Source organism: Solanum stenotomum, chromosome 12 (assembly GCF_019186545.1).
Source record: "Solanum stenotomum isolate F172 chromosome 12, ASM1918654v1, whole genome shotgun sequence".
Classification (NCBI taxonomy): Eukaryota; Viridiplantae; Streptophyta; class Magnoliopsida; order Solanales; family Solanaceae; genus Solanum; species Solanum stenotomum.
This window is the reverse complement of record NC_064293.1, coordinates 7,815,444-7,832,638: the sequence shown is the minus strand read 5'-3', so window position 1 is coordinate 7,832,638 and position 17,195 is coordinate 7,815,444. Positions and strand designations below refer to the sequence as shown.

The 17,195-nt window shown below is 32.0% G+C and overlaps 1 protein-coding gene across 3 annotated transcripts; it reads left to right on the top strand.

Moving 5' to 3' along the window:
* The first annotated feature begins 10,970 nt into the window (after positions 1-10,970).
* On the top strand, positions 10,971-14,426 carry LOC125846238 (delta(24)-sterol reductase-like). Of its 3 annotated transcripts, none has more exons than XM_049525611.1 (3): positions 10,971-10,995; positions 12,320-13,593; positions 13,802-14,426. In XM_049525611.1, exons 2-3 carry the CDS (start codon positions 12,346-12,348, stop codon positions 14,255-14,257), a joined length of 1,704 nt encoding a protein of 567 aa, XP_049381568.1. In that variant the 5' UTR covers positions 10,971-10,995; positions 12,320-12,345; the 3' UTR covers positions 14,258-14,426. The 3 variants fall into 3 exon arrangements, with proteins under 3 accessions (XP_049381568.1, XP_049381570.1, XP_049381567.1); XM_049525613.1 differs by lacking the exon at positions 10,971-10,995 and adding an exon at positions 11,426-11,441; XM_049525610.1 differs by lacking the exon at positions 10,971-10,995 and having other exon boundaries at positions 12,294-13,593.
* Positions 14,427-17,195: the final 2,769 nt, after the last annotated feature.

Below are 17,195 nucleotides of genomic sequence, written 5' to 3'. Positions count from 1 at the left end.
GGTGTGAACATGAAATAAAGGGTTGTGACTTTGCTGAAGAATTGTGACCTTTATAAAATGTTGTATTTTCTAAAGGGTTGTGACCATTTGAAAGGTTATGTCTTTTTTTTCCAAAAAGTTGTGACCTTTACCCTTTTCGGCTATAAATAGAGAGACTTTCTCTCATTTTTCTGCATTGAATTCTTCCCTCTTCTGCATACATTTCTTACAAAACAAAATCGATCGATCGATCGTGTCTGTATGTGTGATTCGTTGCTGTCATTTTGAGTTTGTTGAAATTATCGAAGTTTGAGGTACCACTACTTCTTTAATGGTTAATCTGTTTTATCTTGGGAGGAATTAATCTGCAACCTCGGATACTTGAGGGGATTAGATTTCTTAAGGATATCATAGTGATGGAATAAGTTCGTCCTCACGACCTACATCTTTATAAACTCAGTAAAAGGGTAATGTAGGGTTTTATCTTTGATTTTGAGTATTCTTGAGATGAGTAGTATCGTTGAGTTCTGAGTTCTTGATTTCTAAGTATTGAGTTTTCTATATTGTTATTGAGATCCTTGAGTTGATTTGTTCATGCCTATATTTCATCATGAATCCTATTTTGAGTTAAAAATTTTGAGAATCTTTTAAAGAAAATATTTTTGTCCTAAACTAATTTTCTAAGAAAGTAAAGATGAGTTTTAAACATGATTTGAGTAAGAGTATAAGAGAACTAAGTATTCCCAAATGTATCACTTTTTACATTGAGAAACGAGAAATTTTGATTTCTAAATAGGCCTGGCAAGGGAACGGGGACGGGGACGGGGACTGTGGGACGGGACGGAAGGGGGACGTCCTTGGCCGGGATTCAATAGGGACCGGGCCATGCGGCACCGGGATTGATGGGACAAAAAATATGTCCCATCCCGTCCCACTATATATACGGGATGGGACAGTGTTTGGCGGGACGGGAAAGGACGTGGGATTTTTTTTTATTTTTTTATATGTTTATTTATTTGTATTGAAATTATATGTTATTGAATAACATTTTTAATTTATTTGATTTTCAATAACATTTTTAGCTAATAAAAAAATACTTAAGTTTTGAAATTTTAAATTTGAATTTGAACTTTCAACTTTCAAACTTGAAAGTTCAAATTTGTATTTTAAATTTCAAACTTCAAATTTAAACTTTCAAATTTCAAGTTCAAATTTCAAATTTCAATTCTCAATTTTTAAATAAGTATTTTAAAGTAAGTTTAGTATATATGTAAATATGTATGTATATAATAAAATTAAAATGCAAGACAATAGTTGTATAAAAAAGACTTGAATAAAGCCTTTAAATTTATTCAATTAAAATCTAGCTGCAACTTACAACTTAGAAGTTAAAATTTACAAATATTAGAGGAATAACTAATCTACACAGCCATCTTCTTGGAAGAGTTCTGTTTCAATAAGTTCTCATATGTAAATCTAATATTTGTTACAAATATTGGAGGAGTAACTAACCTACGCGGCCACCTTCTAGGAAGGGTTTTGTTTCAATTAGTTCTCGGATATAATCTAATATTTGTATTCTCCAAGAAAATTCGATTCTAATTGTCGTATCAAATCGACGGTAACATCCGCCGGTGTTGGAAATCTTGCACGAAACTATTGAGCCTCTAATTCATCGTCACTAGTTCCAATTACCGAATTAATCCAAGCTTCTTGTTTGAAAGTTAACTTTGGCAAATTATAATTCCTTCTCTCGGCGTTGACCCAGTCCCTAAATAAAATTGATGTTTCCAAACTTTCTTCCATCAATGAATGTCTATGATCTCCAAGTTGAAACCTTGCCGCACTAAAAGCAGCCTCTGATGCAACTAATGAAGCTTGAATAGCTAGAACATCACGAACCATTTTGCTAAGAATTGGAAATGCAACGCTCTGTCTCCTCCACCATGCTAATATTTCTACATTGTCCTCCTCGTCGTCAACTGTTTCCAAAGACTGATTAAGATATTCTTCAAAATCATCACGGTTAGTAGAATTAAGACCAAGAAAACCTCGCATAAAATTATCAATGTGATCTTTACTATTAGAATTAGAAGTTTGACCAACTTCTCCTTCAGTAATTTCTATATTTCTATATTTTTCATACAAAATTTTTGCTTCTACTTTTATGCTAGACTTACACATTTCACAAGTTGAGATTTCTTTCGGTAAAATTTTTGAAGTATCATAAAAAGTTTCAACAAGTCCTTGCACACCTCGTAATTTATATTGAGGGTTAAGTAAAGTAGCAGTTAAATAAATTTGAGGAATAGGAGAAAAAAATATTTTTTTTCAATCATACCTTCAATTGCAACTCTAAATTTTTCACTTTTTTTGTATTTAGAAAATTGAATTGAAATAGCACAAATATTTATTAATACTAATGAAATAGTAGGATAATAAATTCCAGAAAAAATGCTTGTAGCATAATAAAAAAGTCTTAAAAATTCCAATAGTTCTTTAGTTTCTTCCTAATCTTCTTCACAAATTTTGTCTAATGGGTCAGCATTATGAGCATTAAACACCATTTGTATGAGTCATTTATATTCGTAAGCAACTGAAAGCATTTCGTAAAAAGAATTCCACATTGTTTTAATATGTTTTGAAACTTTTCTTGGTGTCATATCAAACAGTACACAACGCTTGTTAAATTCCCTAATTCTAGCAGGTCTATGAGCATAAAAAATCCATAAAACAACATATTCAATTTTCATACAACCACAATCAAATAATGAAATACCATCTTGTACAACTAAATTTAATACATGTGCAACACATCTAACATGAAAAGCATTAGAATCAATTGGACATAATCTAATTTTTAACATACTAGCAGTGTTTGTAGGCATTATCTAATGCGACAATCATTACTTTATCTAAAAGCATGTAAAAATCTAAAACATTCAAAATAGTTGAAGCTAAATATGCACCAGTTTTTTTCTCTACACATTCTTTATAACTTAAGATTCTTTTTTGCAAATTCCAGTTATGATAAATTCAATGTGTTGTAATAGTTAAATAATCATGTACATTAACACTACGACCCATGTCCGAAGTTATAGACACTCTACAATCTAATATGCTAAATAAACAACGATGATATTGACAATGTTTACCTTGATATAAAAAAAAATCATATTTAACAGTATTTCTTGAAACACCGTTAAAAGAAGGATTATAAGTTTGTTGAATATATTCAATAAAATCGGGATGTGAAGGAAAACCATAAGGCAAACCTCAAACAGAAACCATCTTAACTAAATTTCCGCGATCTATTTCCTTATTATATTTACGTTGTATTAGTGGACCACCGGGATTAGAAGAATCTAATGTTCCTTGAACCATGTTAGAAGCCCCTACTGATTGATTAACATTAATATTAACATCATTAACTTGAATTCCTTTTATTTTATCGGCTAAAGCTTTGACTGCTTTATATTCAATCGGCATACAAGATAACAGATGTCTATTTAAGCCCCTCGTCCCACTGTGACCTCCACCTTGTCTATGTATAAAGTGTTTCTTACACTTATTACAAATAACAATAGAGTTTTTCTTATCTAAAATGATAAATTTCCACACAATAGAAGTTTTAGGGCGTTGATACTTCACCTTCTCCCTTGTATGAGGTACACCGGGGAGGGGGTTCACAATTTTGCTCCGTTGGATTTGTAGTTTCAATTGAAACTTCCGTCACCGGACTATTAGGTGTTTCTTCTAATTCATCTTCTTCCGAATCAACTTCTACTTCTTCACCTGAATTTTCATCACGATTAGGATTCATATTACCATAACGTTGTTCTAAAACTTCATGATCAATTTCAACATTTGAGTCAATATCAAAATGAGGAGTGAAAGAAGTATCATCAATATAAGTAGAATCATTTGTATTAAATCTAACTCTAGGCATTGATTTAGAAGAAGAACCACCACATTTACTTTTATTTTTTTCTTACTACTTTTTTTAGAAAAATTAAATAGATTAGTAATAGTGTTTGCTACTTTCTCTTTACCGATATTTTTTTTGCTAGAACTCATATTTAATAAAATGTGAAGTGTAATATAAAAATAATTATAACACAAAAAATAATTGCGAAAAATTAAATATAAATATTATGAAACGAATGTACCAAACATCTGCGTTAATAACAGACGTTATAACCGATTCTTAAAGCTTGCAGTTTGTTGTAAGTTGTAATTTGAAACTTCAATACTTGATATAATATGAAAATTTAGAATTGATAGATCTATATTATGATATAATATGAGAATTTATAATTGAGAATTAAATGGAATCAAGAATTAAGATTTAAGAATGAGAGGATATAGAATATAGATGAGAGAATAGATGATTTTGTAAGAAATAATGAAGGATAAGGGGGTATTTATAATATTAAAAATGGATCAAAGTATATTTATTATAACTTTAGGGTTTAAATTAAAGTATTAAAAGTAGGGGAGTGGTAGGGGTGTTGGGGAAGTGAAAAAGTTGATTATATCCGTTGGGGGGCCACTAGGTGTTGCCCCAACGGTCCCCAATGACTACAATTTGAAAAACAAAAATAATCATAATTTTGTCCCGCGAAATCGACCGGTTCAGCCGGGACGGAACGGGGCCAGACCGGGCCGGGTCGACCGGGACAAAATCTTAAACCGTCCTTTAACCGGTCCCCCTACCCTAAATCCCCCCCAGACCGGCAGGCGATATGGAATCAGGTCCGGCGAGACAGATCTTGAGCCGGTTGTGGGCCGGGGCGGGCCAACTCAGTCCCCTTGCCAGGCCTATTTCTAAATGAGTTAGTAAGTTCAGAGATATTTCAGGTAAGTTACCTCTTTTAAGAGGATATTTTGAGTAATTGCCTCAAATTGAGAAATAGTATNCGGTCCCTCTACCCTAAATCCCCCCAGATCGGCAGGCGATATGGAATCGGGTCCGGTGAGACAGATCTTGAGCTGGTTGTGGGCCGGGGCAGGCCAACTCAGTCCCCTTGCCAGGCCCATTTCTAAATGAGTTAGTAAGTTCAGAGATATTTCAGGTAAGTTACCTCTTTTAAGAGGATATTTTGAGCAATTGCCTCAAATTGAGAAATAGTATATTTTATATGTTTAAGTATGAGTATATATTTATTAAGAGTAGTATTGATCACTGATATGGGGATGAGTTCAGGCAACTCATATTCCTCACAAACCATGTAGCCAACAAGGGTATAGGATCGTACTTTTTAGACGACTCCTTATTGATTTCGCATAGAGTTTTAGTGGATCCACTTAATTGAGATGTTCTGTATACCGGCAAGGTATATGTCACTCTTCGAGGCTACCCCATAGACGTAACACAAGACCTAAGATCACGAGTGACCCGAAGCTATCATTGAGTCTGGCATATCATAAGCATACTGAAAATAACTAAGTAAGACATGAACTATGAGGAAGCTAAATCAATAGATATCTGAAGAGGAACAAGCCCAAATAGTCTGAATATAAATATAACATGATATGAGATTTTTAGTGCAGACTGAAATACACTTAATAACTCAAGCTAAATCTACTACTATGTATGAAAAACCTCTACTGAGTTGAGTTGCTGGGACATTCCCCCAACTAATTCTAACAAACTGAAAACTGAAAAATAAAGACCAAAATGAAAGCATGTCTATTGTCCTCGAAATATGAGGACTCACAACTAAAGATGTTGAATGCAAACCGAGAATCGATCTATGCGTGATCTGGATGCTGAATACTTGAACCTACATCATGAAACGATGTAGCGCAAGGTAAGTGTCAGTACTTGTAAGGCGCATGACCCTAGCGCCTTCTCCTTTTGAATCTTCAATCTACACCATCTTGCACCAAAATCCCTCATAAGAATTTTATAATGAAATAAATTTTGTATTTTTTATTTTATTTTCAGCCTTACAAGGCAATGAAATATTTTTTTTTAATTTACAGCCAAGTCACGAATTTTCTGCTCCTTACAAGGCGCAACTATCTTGCGTCTTGTCAGAAAATTTGCGTCTTGCGGCTGCTACCCTAATTTGGACAACGACGTTAATTTGTTCGTTATGAAGTTTTCCTTTTGATTCTAAAATCAATTTTGTTGCCCTTTTGAAATTTTTGGCAAATTTTCTTACCCTTTCAGCTCCAGAGTCCTTTTTTGGGAGGGCGTATAATTTAATTGAAATTATTAGGACCCGTTTGGCCCCAAATAAAATTTGTGAAAAATTTGGAAAAAAAATTGGTCAATGGTGTTTGACTACATAAGTTGGCAAATATATTTGCCAAGAATTCCAAGTTCCCAAATACTAGAAAAAATTAGTTTTTCGGCCAAGTTCTAATATTTAGGAATTTAAAAAAATTCAAAAATTATCCCAAACTTTATATTTTATAAAAAATACTCATAATATTTATACATCATATCTATCTATTACTACTAATAAATAACTAGATTACTCATCTATCTATTAAACAACATGTTCACCAACCACATTAAACATCTCTATCTATTAAATACGGCCTAACCCATCGGTGGCCCCCTAAACTTGACACGAAATTTCACTTAGGCACCTCAAGTGGGCGATGTTCATTTTAGACACCTCATGTAGGGTCTTGCTGTGTCATTTTGACATTTTTTGTTGACTAAGCACAATACGTGTGCTACACGAATTTTGAGCGCGTCAGAGACTTTTTTTTAAAATATTCTGAATTTTTTTGTAAATATTTTCTTCTCCTTCTTCTTCCTTGCTTTCTCCCTTCCATCTTCCCCACCTTCTACCATCCTCCATCACCACACAATTTTTTTAAAAAAATCTACAATATTTTACTAGGTTACACTCTTTGATTCTTCCTTCTTTGAAAATCGAATTTGCATCTTGATTCATATTCAAAAACAAAATCGATTTCAAGGGAACAAAAAAAGAAACCAACTTCTTTCAAATGGAAAAATTGATTTACATTCTTACCTTCTCCATTGAAAATTAAATTAATTTCAAGGAATAAAAAAGAAATAAAGAACAACCTCCAATGAAAAAAACAGAAATTTATTTTACATATCCTTCATTGTAAATCCCAATCGTAGTAGCACAAGAAATCATCTTCTTTTAAATGTCATATAAAAACTTTTCGATTTGGTATGATTTTCCTTATTCTCCAAAACGTATTTTACTTTGTAAACTAACCTATGTTCTTGCCTTTTTGATGCAGAAGAACAGATGAAGGGGAAGGAGGCGCAAGAAGAAGAAGAAAAGAGGTGGGGGCATGGGGTTTGGGATCTGGAAGAAAGAAACAAAGAAAGTAAAATTGAGATTTTTAAAAATAAAAATAAAAATTTCCACGTGTCACATACCAATTCGTTTATTTTTTCACATAAGAGGTGTCTGGATGTACGCACTTAAAATGCAATTTTGAAAATATAAAAAGTGTCAAAATAACACAATGAGGTTTGACATGAGGTGTTTAAGATGAACAAAGCCTAGTTAAAGTGTCCAAGTGAAAGTTGATGCCAAATTTAGGGGGCCACCGATGGGTTAGCCCATTAAATACAAAGGAATGTGATATCATTTGCATGACTACAGAAAAAGTGAAAGAGAGCCTAAGCATGTCAAAGAGGTATTTAACTATAGACATGTCTCTTTGCGTAATGTAATTGAAAGGATATTTGGTGCATGAAAAAGTATATTCAGAATACAACGACAAGACATGAACAACTATGAATTGGACATGTAGGTGAAAATAGCAGTTGCTTGTGTCGTATTACATAATTCTTGGCGTGAATATCAAAGCAATGATGNTTCTCCAAAACGTATTTTACTTTGTAAACTAACCTATGTTCTTGCCTTTTTGATGCAGAAGAACAGATGAAGGGGAAGGAGGCGCAAGAAGAAGAAGAAAAGGGGTGGGGGCATGGGGTTTGGGATCTGGAAGAAAGAAAAAAAGTAAGTAAAATTGAGATTTTTAAAAATAAAATAAAAATTTCCACGCGTCACATACCAATTCGTTTATTTTTTCACATAAGAGGTGTCTGGATGTACGCACTTACAATGCAGTTTTGAAAATATAAAAAGTGTCAAAATAACACAATGAGGTTTGACATGAGGTGCTTAAAATGAACAAAGCCTAGTTAAAGTGTCCAAGTGAAAGTTGATGCCAAATTTAGGGGGCCACCGATGGGTTAGCCCATTAAATACAAAAGAATGTGATATCATTTGCATGACTACAGAAAAAGTGAAAGAGAGCCTAAGCATGTCAAAGAGGTATTTAACTATAGACATGTCTCTTTGTGTAATGTAATTGAAAGGATATTTGGTGCATGGAAAGTAGATTCAGAATACAACGACAAGACATGAACAACTATGAATTGGACATGTAGGTGAAAATAGTAGTTGCTTGTGTCGTATTACATAATTCTTGGCGTGAATATCAAAGCAATGATGAATACTCAATGAACATGAACGTGATGATACAGTTACTAATGAAGATGATGAACAATTGACTCAAAGTAACATTATTGTTTCGTCTTCTCTGTCATCTGATCTAGAAATGAAAGTTTGTAGGGAAGAGATTGTTCTTAGAATGTGAGAAGATTATATAAAGGAATAGTTTGTTACTACCTCCTCCGAAAAAGTTCCAATTCTAATTTGAAGGACAAAATTGAGAAAAAAGACCAATTGTTTTTATTGAGTTATAATTATAACCGAATCAATGACAAGTTTAAATATGCAATTAATGTATTGATCTTGCATATATTGTTATTTTGTTGTTGATGATTGATATCAATTATGTTATAAGGTTATTTTTTAACGGATATAAATAGATAATACAAATTTATGGATATTTTTAATAGTTTTTAGAACTTATGGATATAAATCATATTTTTTGAAATAGACAAATATTCTTGAAAAAACTTGGGGACAAACACATGGTATAATTTTACCAAAAACATGGCTCAATTATTATTTGTCAAGAATATTTGGAAACTTGGAACCAAACGCTAGTTAAGGAGAAACAAAAGGACTATTTTGAATATTTTGGGCGTGACAAGAATAATTCTTTAAATGGTAACACCCTCCATCTATAATTATGAGATTGTAACAAATGGAGCAAAAATATTAGAAGGAGAAAAAACAAAATATTTCAGGCGTCGTGACAGTAATAATCGATCGGATAGTAAACCCCCAATACCATATTGTGAGAAAATAAAATAAAAGTAGTAAAAAAATAAAGATAGTGACAATAATAGTTGTTCCATCCTTCGTCAGACGATGGCCAATGAAGCAAAATGGATAAAAATAAAAAATAAAAAATTAAATTAAATGTAGTATTAATAATTGTCCGGATGATAAAGACCCTTGATTAGATAGTGACCAAATGGTGCAAATATAATAAAAATATAGTCTCATACACCTACCCTCACGTATCTCTCAATCAAATTGACTTTCTCTGTGGTTTATAATATTACCCATACTTTCCTTATTTTGAAATTTTGGTAACAATTTTTTAATTATTTTTCATTAAATGTAAATAAAAATAATTTGACAACTTTTACCTTTTTCTAATATTATTATAAACACTCCTTGAATTTATTTTATCAGATATCACATTAGATAAAAGTCTTTTTTGTTTTTTTTTATAAAAAAAGGCAATCCCTTTACTCAAAGATTCTTCTTTGCAAATAGGGGTTCCAAGTTATTTTCCTCTTCCTCTTCCGTCTTTTCTGCAAGAAGTAATTGACTATTCTTATTTTCTCTTTTATATAGTGGAGCCAGTATTAGGAGTTTGGATTCTAAATTTTTTTTCTCTTTCTTTTCATTGAGTTGCCAATCAATTTTATCAGGAATTTACTAGTTATTACTTAATTTTATAGTCCAAATATAGAATATACGAAAAAAATTATTGTATTCATCAAAATCCACAAATTCCCACCTAACTTTGCTCCTGAGTCTACTGTGTGACTGATTTTGAAATAACACTACTAGAAAGTGGCTTTTGATCTCTATAATTTGTGCAATTACTTATCCTAGTGGAAACGTGGACCCATTTTTGTAGAGAAAATACTTTCCAGCAATGAAAAAGTTAGGGTTTTAACTTTTTTTTCTTCTTTTTGTTAAATATGGCAGGTAGTTGAAAGAATTTAATATTAGAAAAGGATTTAACATTAATGAAAATTAGATACAAAGGATTGTCATGAAAAATTCAATATAAGGAAACTTACGGAGCCCCTTTGGATTGACTTAAAAAAGAATAGCTTTTAAATAAAAAATCAAAAATCAAAAATCAAACTGAAATAACTTTTAAGTCAAAAAAATAAAAAAGTATAAGAAGATCTACTTTTGATTTTTGACTTATTATAAATTATTTTAAACTTATTTAAAGTCATTTTAAACCTTGTCAAACACTTAACTTATTTTAAGTCATTTTTTACTTATTTTAAGTTATATTTTTTATATTTGTCAAACACTTTCAAAAGTCAAAAACTAATTAAAAAGTAGGTTTGATCAACTTTTAAATCAATTCAAACATCCTCATAGTTAAACACTTCATCTCCATCTGGATTTACTTGTCAAATTTTGAATTGACACACATATTAAGAAAAACAATAATTGATATAATAAATTTATTATTTTATTCCTATTAATTGGTAGAATCTCAAATATATTTACTAGCCATATTTTCCAAATACATTAATTCAATGTTTAAACTCAGGGTATAATAGAGATTTTTCTTGATCGGGAAAGTAAACTAGAAATCAAATTAGGAAACATTTAACAAGAACGGAGTATATTAAATGACGAGAGAGGTTAGTGTGATTGAGCGAAACAAGAAAAAAAAAAAAAAACGCAAAATATTTTGGGCGTGATAGTCGAGAAGTTTTTTTCCTAGAATGCCCCTAGCAATAAGGCAGGCTCTTTTATATAAAGCACATTGTCACTCCAATTACAATTATCCTTACAACTAGGGGTGACGCATAATTCCACCTGTCAGGTATTTTCTCATTCTCCACAGTCCACTCTCTTCAACTTTTTATCTTCTTTTTTTTTCTTCATCAAATCATGTATAACATAGATTCTTTACTTCTAATCGGAGTTGAAATGGTGCACTGATTCTTCAACAGAAACACACTGTTCTTTTTTTAAAAAAAATTAGAGTTTGTGCGACATGCATGCCGTTTTTTTAAAAAATAATAATTTAATTTTGTGTTTCTATGGATAGTTTTTTTTATCTGCTTTTGTTGTGTGTGTAGATCTACAAAAATTCATTACTAAATGTGTTACNAAAACGCAAAATATTTTGGGCGTGATAGTCGAGAAATTTTTTTCCTAGAATGCCCCTAGCAATAAGGCAGGCTCTTTTATATAATGCACACTACACTGTCACTCCAATTACAATTATCCTTGCAACTAGGGGTGGCGCATAATTCCACCTGTCAGGTATTTTCTCATTCTCCACAGTCCACTTTCTTCAACTTTTTGTCTTCTTTTTTTTTTTTTTTCATCAAATCATGTAAAACATAGATTCTTTACTTCTAATCGGAGTTGAAATGGTGCACTGATTCTTCAACAGAAACACACTGTTCTTTTTTTAAAAAAAAATTAGAGTTTGTGCGACATGCATGCCGTTTTTTAAAAAAATAATAATTTAATTTTGTGTTTCTATGGATAGTTTTTTTTATCTTCTTTTGTTGTGTGTGTAGATCTACAAAAATTCATTACTAATTGTGTTGCCTTTTTTCCCATTTCCCTGTAGATGATATAGATCTGTACTTTTTAATACATGCTTTTTGGTGTTAAATGTTAATTTTAAGCTAAATTGTGTAAATCTACTTAATTCTGTTCATTTGGGGTTTTTCTTTTATGCTTTTTTGTTTTGTGATTTAGCTTAAAATGTTGTAAATAAGCTAGTTTTGTGTTATTATTATATATACTAGTGAGTGAGTAATGCTTGATTGTTGAAGATGACGTTTACCTACTTCCTGAAGCACGTGGAGATGGGAATCTGTTGGTTGAATTTAGGCAACAATGTCTTGTGTTTAGTTGAAAAAAGGTGGGTTAGATCTAATTACAATAACTAATTTAGATTACCTCATGCCTGGTCCCTCATATATTATTAAGTACTCCTACTTGTTTATGGATAAGTCTTAATGCTAAACCTGTGGTTGATGTGATTTATTTTTAATGATTATTGAATATGGAATAGTGGTTGAGGTGATTAATGATTTGCTTTACTTTTGTTCTCCAAATTTCATGATTAAAGGATGTAAAGTGGATTTACGTTCTTGTATAACATGGTGTTTTCATCCTTGTGGCAGCTCTGTTTGGCCTCTCTTGTTTCAAAATGACAGATGTTCAGGCTCCCCCTCGCCCTAAGAGGAAGAAAAACATTATGGACCTTCTTGTCCAGTTCAGATGGATCGTCGTTATCTTTGTCGTCCTTCCTCTCTCTTTCCTGTATTATTTCTCTATATATGTTGGGGATGTTAGATCTGAGTGCAAATCATACAAGCAGCGCCAGAAGGAGCATGATGAAAATGTTAAAAAGGTTGTGAAGCGTCTTAAGGATAGGAATGCATCTAAGGATGGTCTTGTCTGCACAGCTAGAAAGCCCTGGGTTGCTGTTGGAATGAGAAATGTGGACTACAAGCGTGCTCGTCATTTTGAAGTTGATCTTTCTCCATTTAGAAATATTCTTAACATTGACACTGAGCGAATGATTGCTAAAGTCGAGCCTCTAGTCAATATGGGCCAAATCTCTAGAGTTACTGTCCCTATGAATGTTTCCCTCGCAGTTGTTGCTGAGCTTGATGATCTAACTGTTGGTGGTCTCATCAACGGCTATGGGATTGAAGGAAGTTCTCACATTTATGGACTGTTCTCAGACACTGTTGTGTCATATGAAGTTGTTCTAGCAGACGGGCAGGTAGTTAGAGCTACAAAGGACAATGAATATTCTGATCTTTTCTATGCTATTCCATGGTCTCAAGGGACTCTGGGGCTTCTGGTTTCAGCTGAGATCAAGCTCATTCCAATCAAGGAATACATGAAACTTACTTACAAACCTGTAGTTGGTAATTTGAAAGAGATTGCTCAGGCTTATATAGATTCTTTTTCACCTAAAGATGGCGATCAGGATAATCGTGAGAAAGTTCCGGACTTTGTAGAAACCATGGTGTACACTCCCACAGAAGCTGTTTGCATGACTGGTAGATATGCCTCAAAAGAAGAGGCCAAGAAGAAGGGCAATGTGATCAACAATGTTGGTTGGTGGTTCAAAACCTGGTTTTACCAGCACGCTCAAACTGCACTCAAGAAGGGGGAATTCGTAGAGTACATTCCAACTAGGGAATACTACCACAGGCACACAAGATGCTTGTATTGGGAAGGGAAACTTATCCTTCCATTCGGTGATCAGTGGTGGTTTAGGTTTTTCTTTGGATGGGCCATGCCTCCCAAGGTTTCTCTACTTAAAGCCACTCAAGGTGAATACATTAGGAACTATTACCATGAAAACCATGTCATTCAGGATATGCTTGTTCCTCTTTACAAGGTTGGCGATGCTCTTGAGTGGGTCAACCGTGAGATGGAGGTAAAGTTCACATTGTTTTCCATCCAGAATATGAAAGGGAAAATTGGTTTTGTAGGCCTCCCTCCTCTTACAAATTTCTTTAATGGCCTTTTTATAAGAGATCAATCTTTCTTACACCTAATATATGCCCTCTGTGTTCCATCTTTCAGTACTTCTGCATATTTTTTCATTAAACAAGTGCATCATTAACAATTTTATTTTTGTTTAGGTGTATCCCCTCTGGCTCTGCCCCCACAGACTCTACAGGCTGCCTCTTAAAACAATGGTGTACCCTGAACCAGGTTTTGAGCTGCACAAGAGGCAGGGTGACACAAAATATGCTCAAATGTACACCGATGTTGGTGTCTACTATGCTCCTGGACCTATTTTGAGGGGTGAGGTCTTTGATGGTATAGAGGCAGTCCGTAAGTTGGAGAGTTGGTTGATTGAAAACCATGGATTCCAGCCACAATACGCTGTCTCTGAGCTGACGGAGAAGAACTTCTGGAGGATGTTTGATGGAAGCCTATACGAGAACTGCAGAAAAAAGTACAGAGCCATCGGAACCTTCATGAGTGTGTACTATAAGTCTAAGAAAGGAAAGAAGACCGAGAAGGAGGTGCAGGACGCTGAGCAAGAGACTGCTGAAGTTGAGACCCCAGAAGTTGATGAGCCTGAAGATTGATCATAGACTAGTTTTTTAGTGTTCATGGCTTTTCTGCCTTTCTCATTTATGTAGTTGTGTTTGTCTGAATTCTGTTAGTTTCCTTGTTCTGTTTGTCATTGCACCTTTGAACATTTCAAGCCTTGAGCTTGTTTATTTCCTTTTAACCAGCTGGACTGGATTAGTTCAATGTCTTTTTTTGCTTCACCCTCCTCCTTTTCAAAATCATATCAAATAATGTCAGCCTAGGCTTGTCAAAAGACACTGTCCTTTGAGAAAATTTTACTCGGTATGGGTGTATCTATAAGATCCAACAAACTCTTTTAGAATAAAGTTTGGAGTTAGAATCCTAACAAAGATTAAGTAATATAAATCCAACAAAAGAAAATAAGCTTTGCTCTCTGTTTTTTCACTCTCGCAAACAAGAGCATAAGATGACATATTTATAAATCAAAAAGTAATGTTCACCAACGTTCCAATAAAGAGAAATATAATATATGAAGTAAATGTTAGTAAAAACAATTGTATTAGATTGAATTTGAACGTTGGAAATTGCAAGATATTAAAAAGTCAAAAGAAATATGTTTAGGCAATTGTAATATTTTGTCACAATGAATGGCCTTTTGAGGCAATTCAATTTTTAGAGAACAATAACTTTATTAAATATTAAAATAAATAGTTGGTCAACATCAACTCCACCTTCTGGCACCAGCTGGTATAACTGTGATGTGAGGGGTGTAATAACAAATTTTGAATTTTTTTTTTTTTAATTATGTATGAAAGCATAAATATGATGTAGCAGATAAAATTTGTATAAGGCTACCCTCATACTTTGTCAAATGGACAATTGCGTCTCATTTCAGAAAATGACCCAAACTTCTCTCTTTTCTTTGAGTAACATTTTTTTCCCTCTCTGACTTTACTTTTTTTTCTTTGGTTTCGGCTCTTCAATCAATTGTTCCAAATTTTGCACGTCCTACTTTAATCCGCCAAAAGTTTGAAATCCAAAAATTCCCATTCTGTTTCTAGCATTTTAATGTTATTTTCCATCTCATATTAATTATTTATATTACTAAAAATTATTTGTTAATTTACAAATTAAAGTATAATTAATTACAATTTTCCTATTTTATTATAAGAATTAATTCTTTTTGAAAGTGTATATATAATTTATAAAGTTACATGAAAAAAATTTTAAGGTGTAAATTAGTAAAACTGTTACTATTTTATTTACTATTTCTTAAATAATTCGTAAAAGAAAAACTAGACTATTAATATGAAAAACAAAGAAGGAATAAAATTAGTTTACTTTTCTATTCTTCTGACAATTTCATAATTCCAAAAGTACTTAAATTCATCAAATACTCTCCAACAAGAAAATATAACGGAAAGAGCATCAATAATCTTGACAAATAATTCCAAAAGTTTTCGTGTTATTTTCATGAAATTCAAAAACGAAAAACATTCATAAACACCTACAGATATACATATTCTTTCCGTCAATTTATATATTTTTTATTCTTCAAATTCAAACTAAGCGAAATTTAATAAATATTTTGTTCATCTATTTTTCTTACACGTTTCTTAAGAAATTATAAATAAAAATGATAATTTTATTTATTCCGAGACTCTTTTGCGACTTTACAAATTTTATTATACTTTTAAAAAAAAATTAATTGTTAGGATAATTTTTTTTAATTATATTTTAATTTTATAAACTGACAATTAAATACAAACAATAATTTATTATACTATGAATAACTAGCATAGAATTTAAAAAAAATCTCAAAACTTATATAATAATCACAAAAATTAAATAAAAATTCACTAAATAAAAACAAACATAAACTAATTTGATCAACATTAATGTAAATCTTAGAGGCGAGAAAACAACATTTTAAAAAATAGAAACACAAAATATATTGAAAAAGGCATAAAAATGGCAGATGGCAAAATAAGATGTACTTCTGTCAGCTTAGCAAATGAGTCTCATTCATGTCCATTTGTCAATCAAACAATGCATCACACAACACAAGTATGATTTAGCGTGCCTCACACATAATAAAAAAAAAATTCCAAATTTCGTGCTTGAAAATGTTATAACAAGTGCAATATTTTATTTTCATTGTGAATCAAATAAAATTCAATGACTTTTGGGTTTGATCATAAATTTGATAGATTTAAGGAAAAATAAGAGTCTTAATCCTTGAGTTTTTGGTTTATTTCAATTTTTAAAAAAATTAAATAAATTGTGCTCATTTGGCCATTCAACCTAATAATTTTTTGTTCTTATTTTTTCTATTTTCTAATTGCATCCACATAGGAAGTATTGTCGACGGAGCTAGCATAATATATGTGGATTCATATTAATTCAATAATATTATTGCATATTACCTTAAAAATTATGTAAAAACTCATCATAAACTTTAAATTTTAAATCAGCTTATAAATTTGTTGGGAAAGATCTCTTTGTTGATAGTCTACCAATGTCCCATTCTCAGATGTGACTTTGGTTCCTTCTCCTACTCTCAATTTATGATATTTTATGGAAATTCATGTCAAAATTTGAAGCATTAAGGGTGTGTTTGGTATGAAGGAAAATATTTTCCAATTTTCTCATATTTGGTTGGGCTAAATGTTTTAGAAAATATTTTCTAAATTAACTCATTTTCCTCAAATTTAAGGAAAATGACTTTCCTTCTAAACTTAGGGAAAACATTTTCCAAAACTCTCTTCCAACTTCAAATTACAATTATTTTTTTGTTGAAAAAATCAATTTATTTTGTCCTTACCCTCAAACCACCCCCAACCACCCCCACCCCCCTCAAAAAATAAAATAAAATTTAAATCTTGTTTTTAAATTCAATTTTTTTACCCCACCCTCATCCCTACCCCCACCTCCTCCCAAAAAAAATATTAAAAATTATTTTTAAAAGATATTTCTAATTTCAATTTTTTA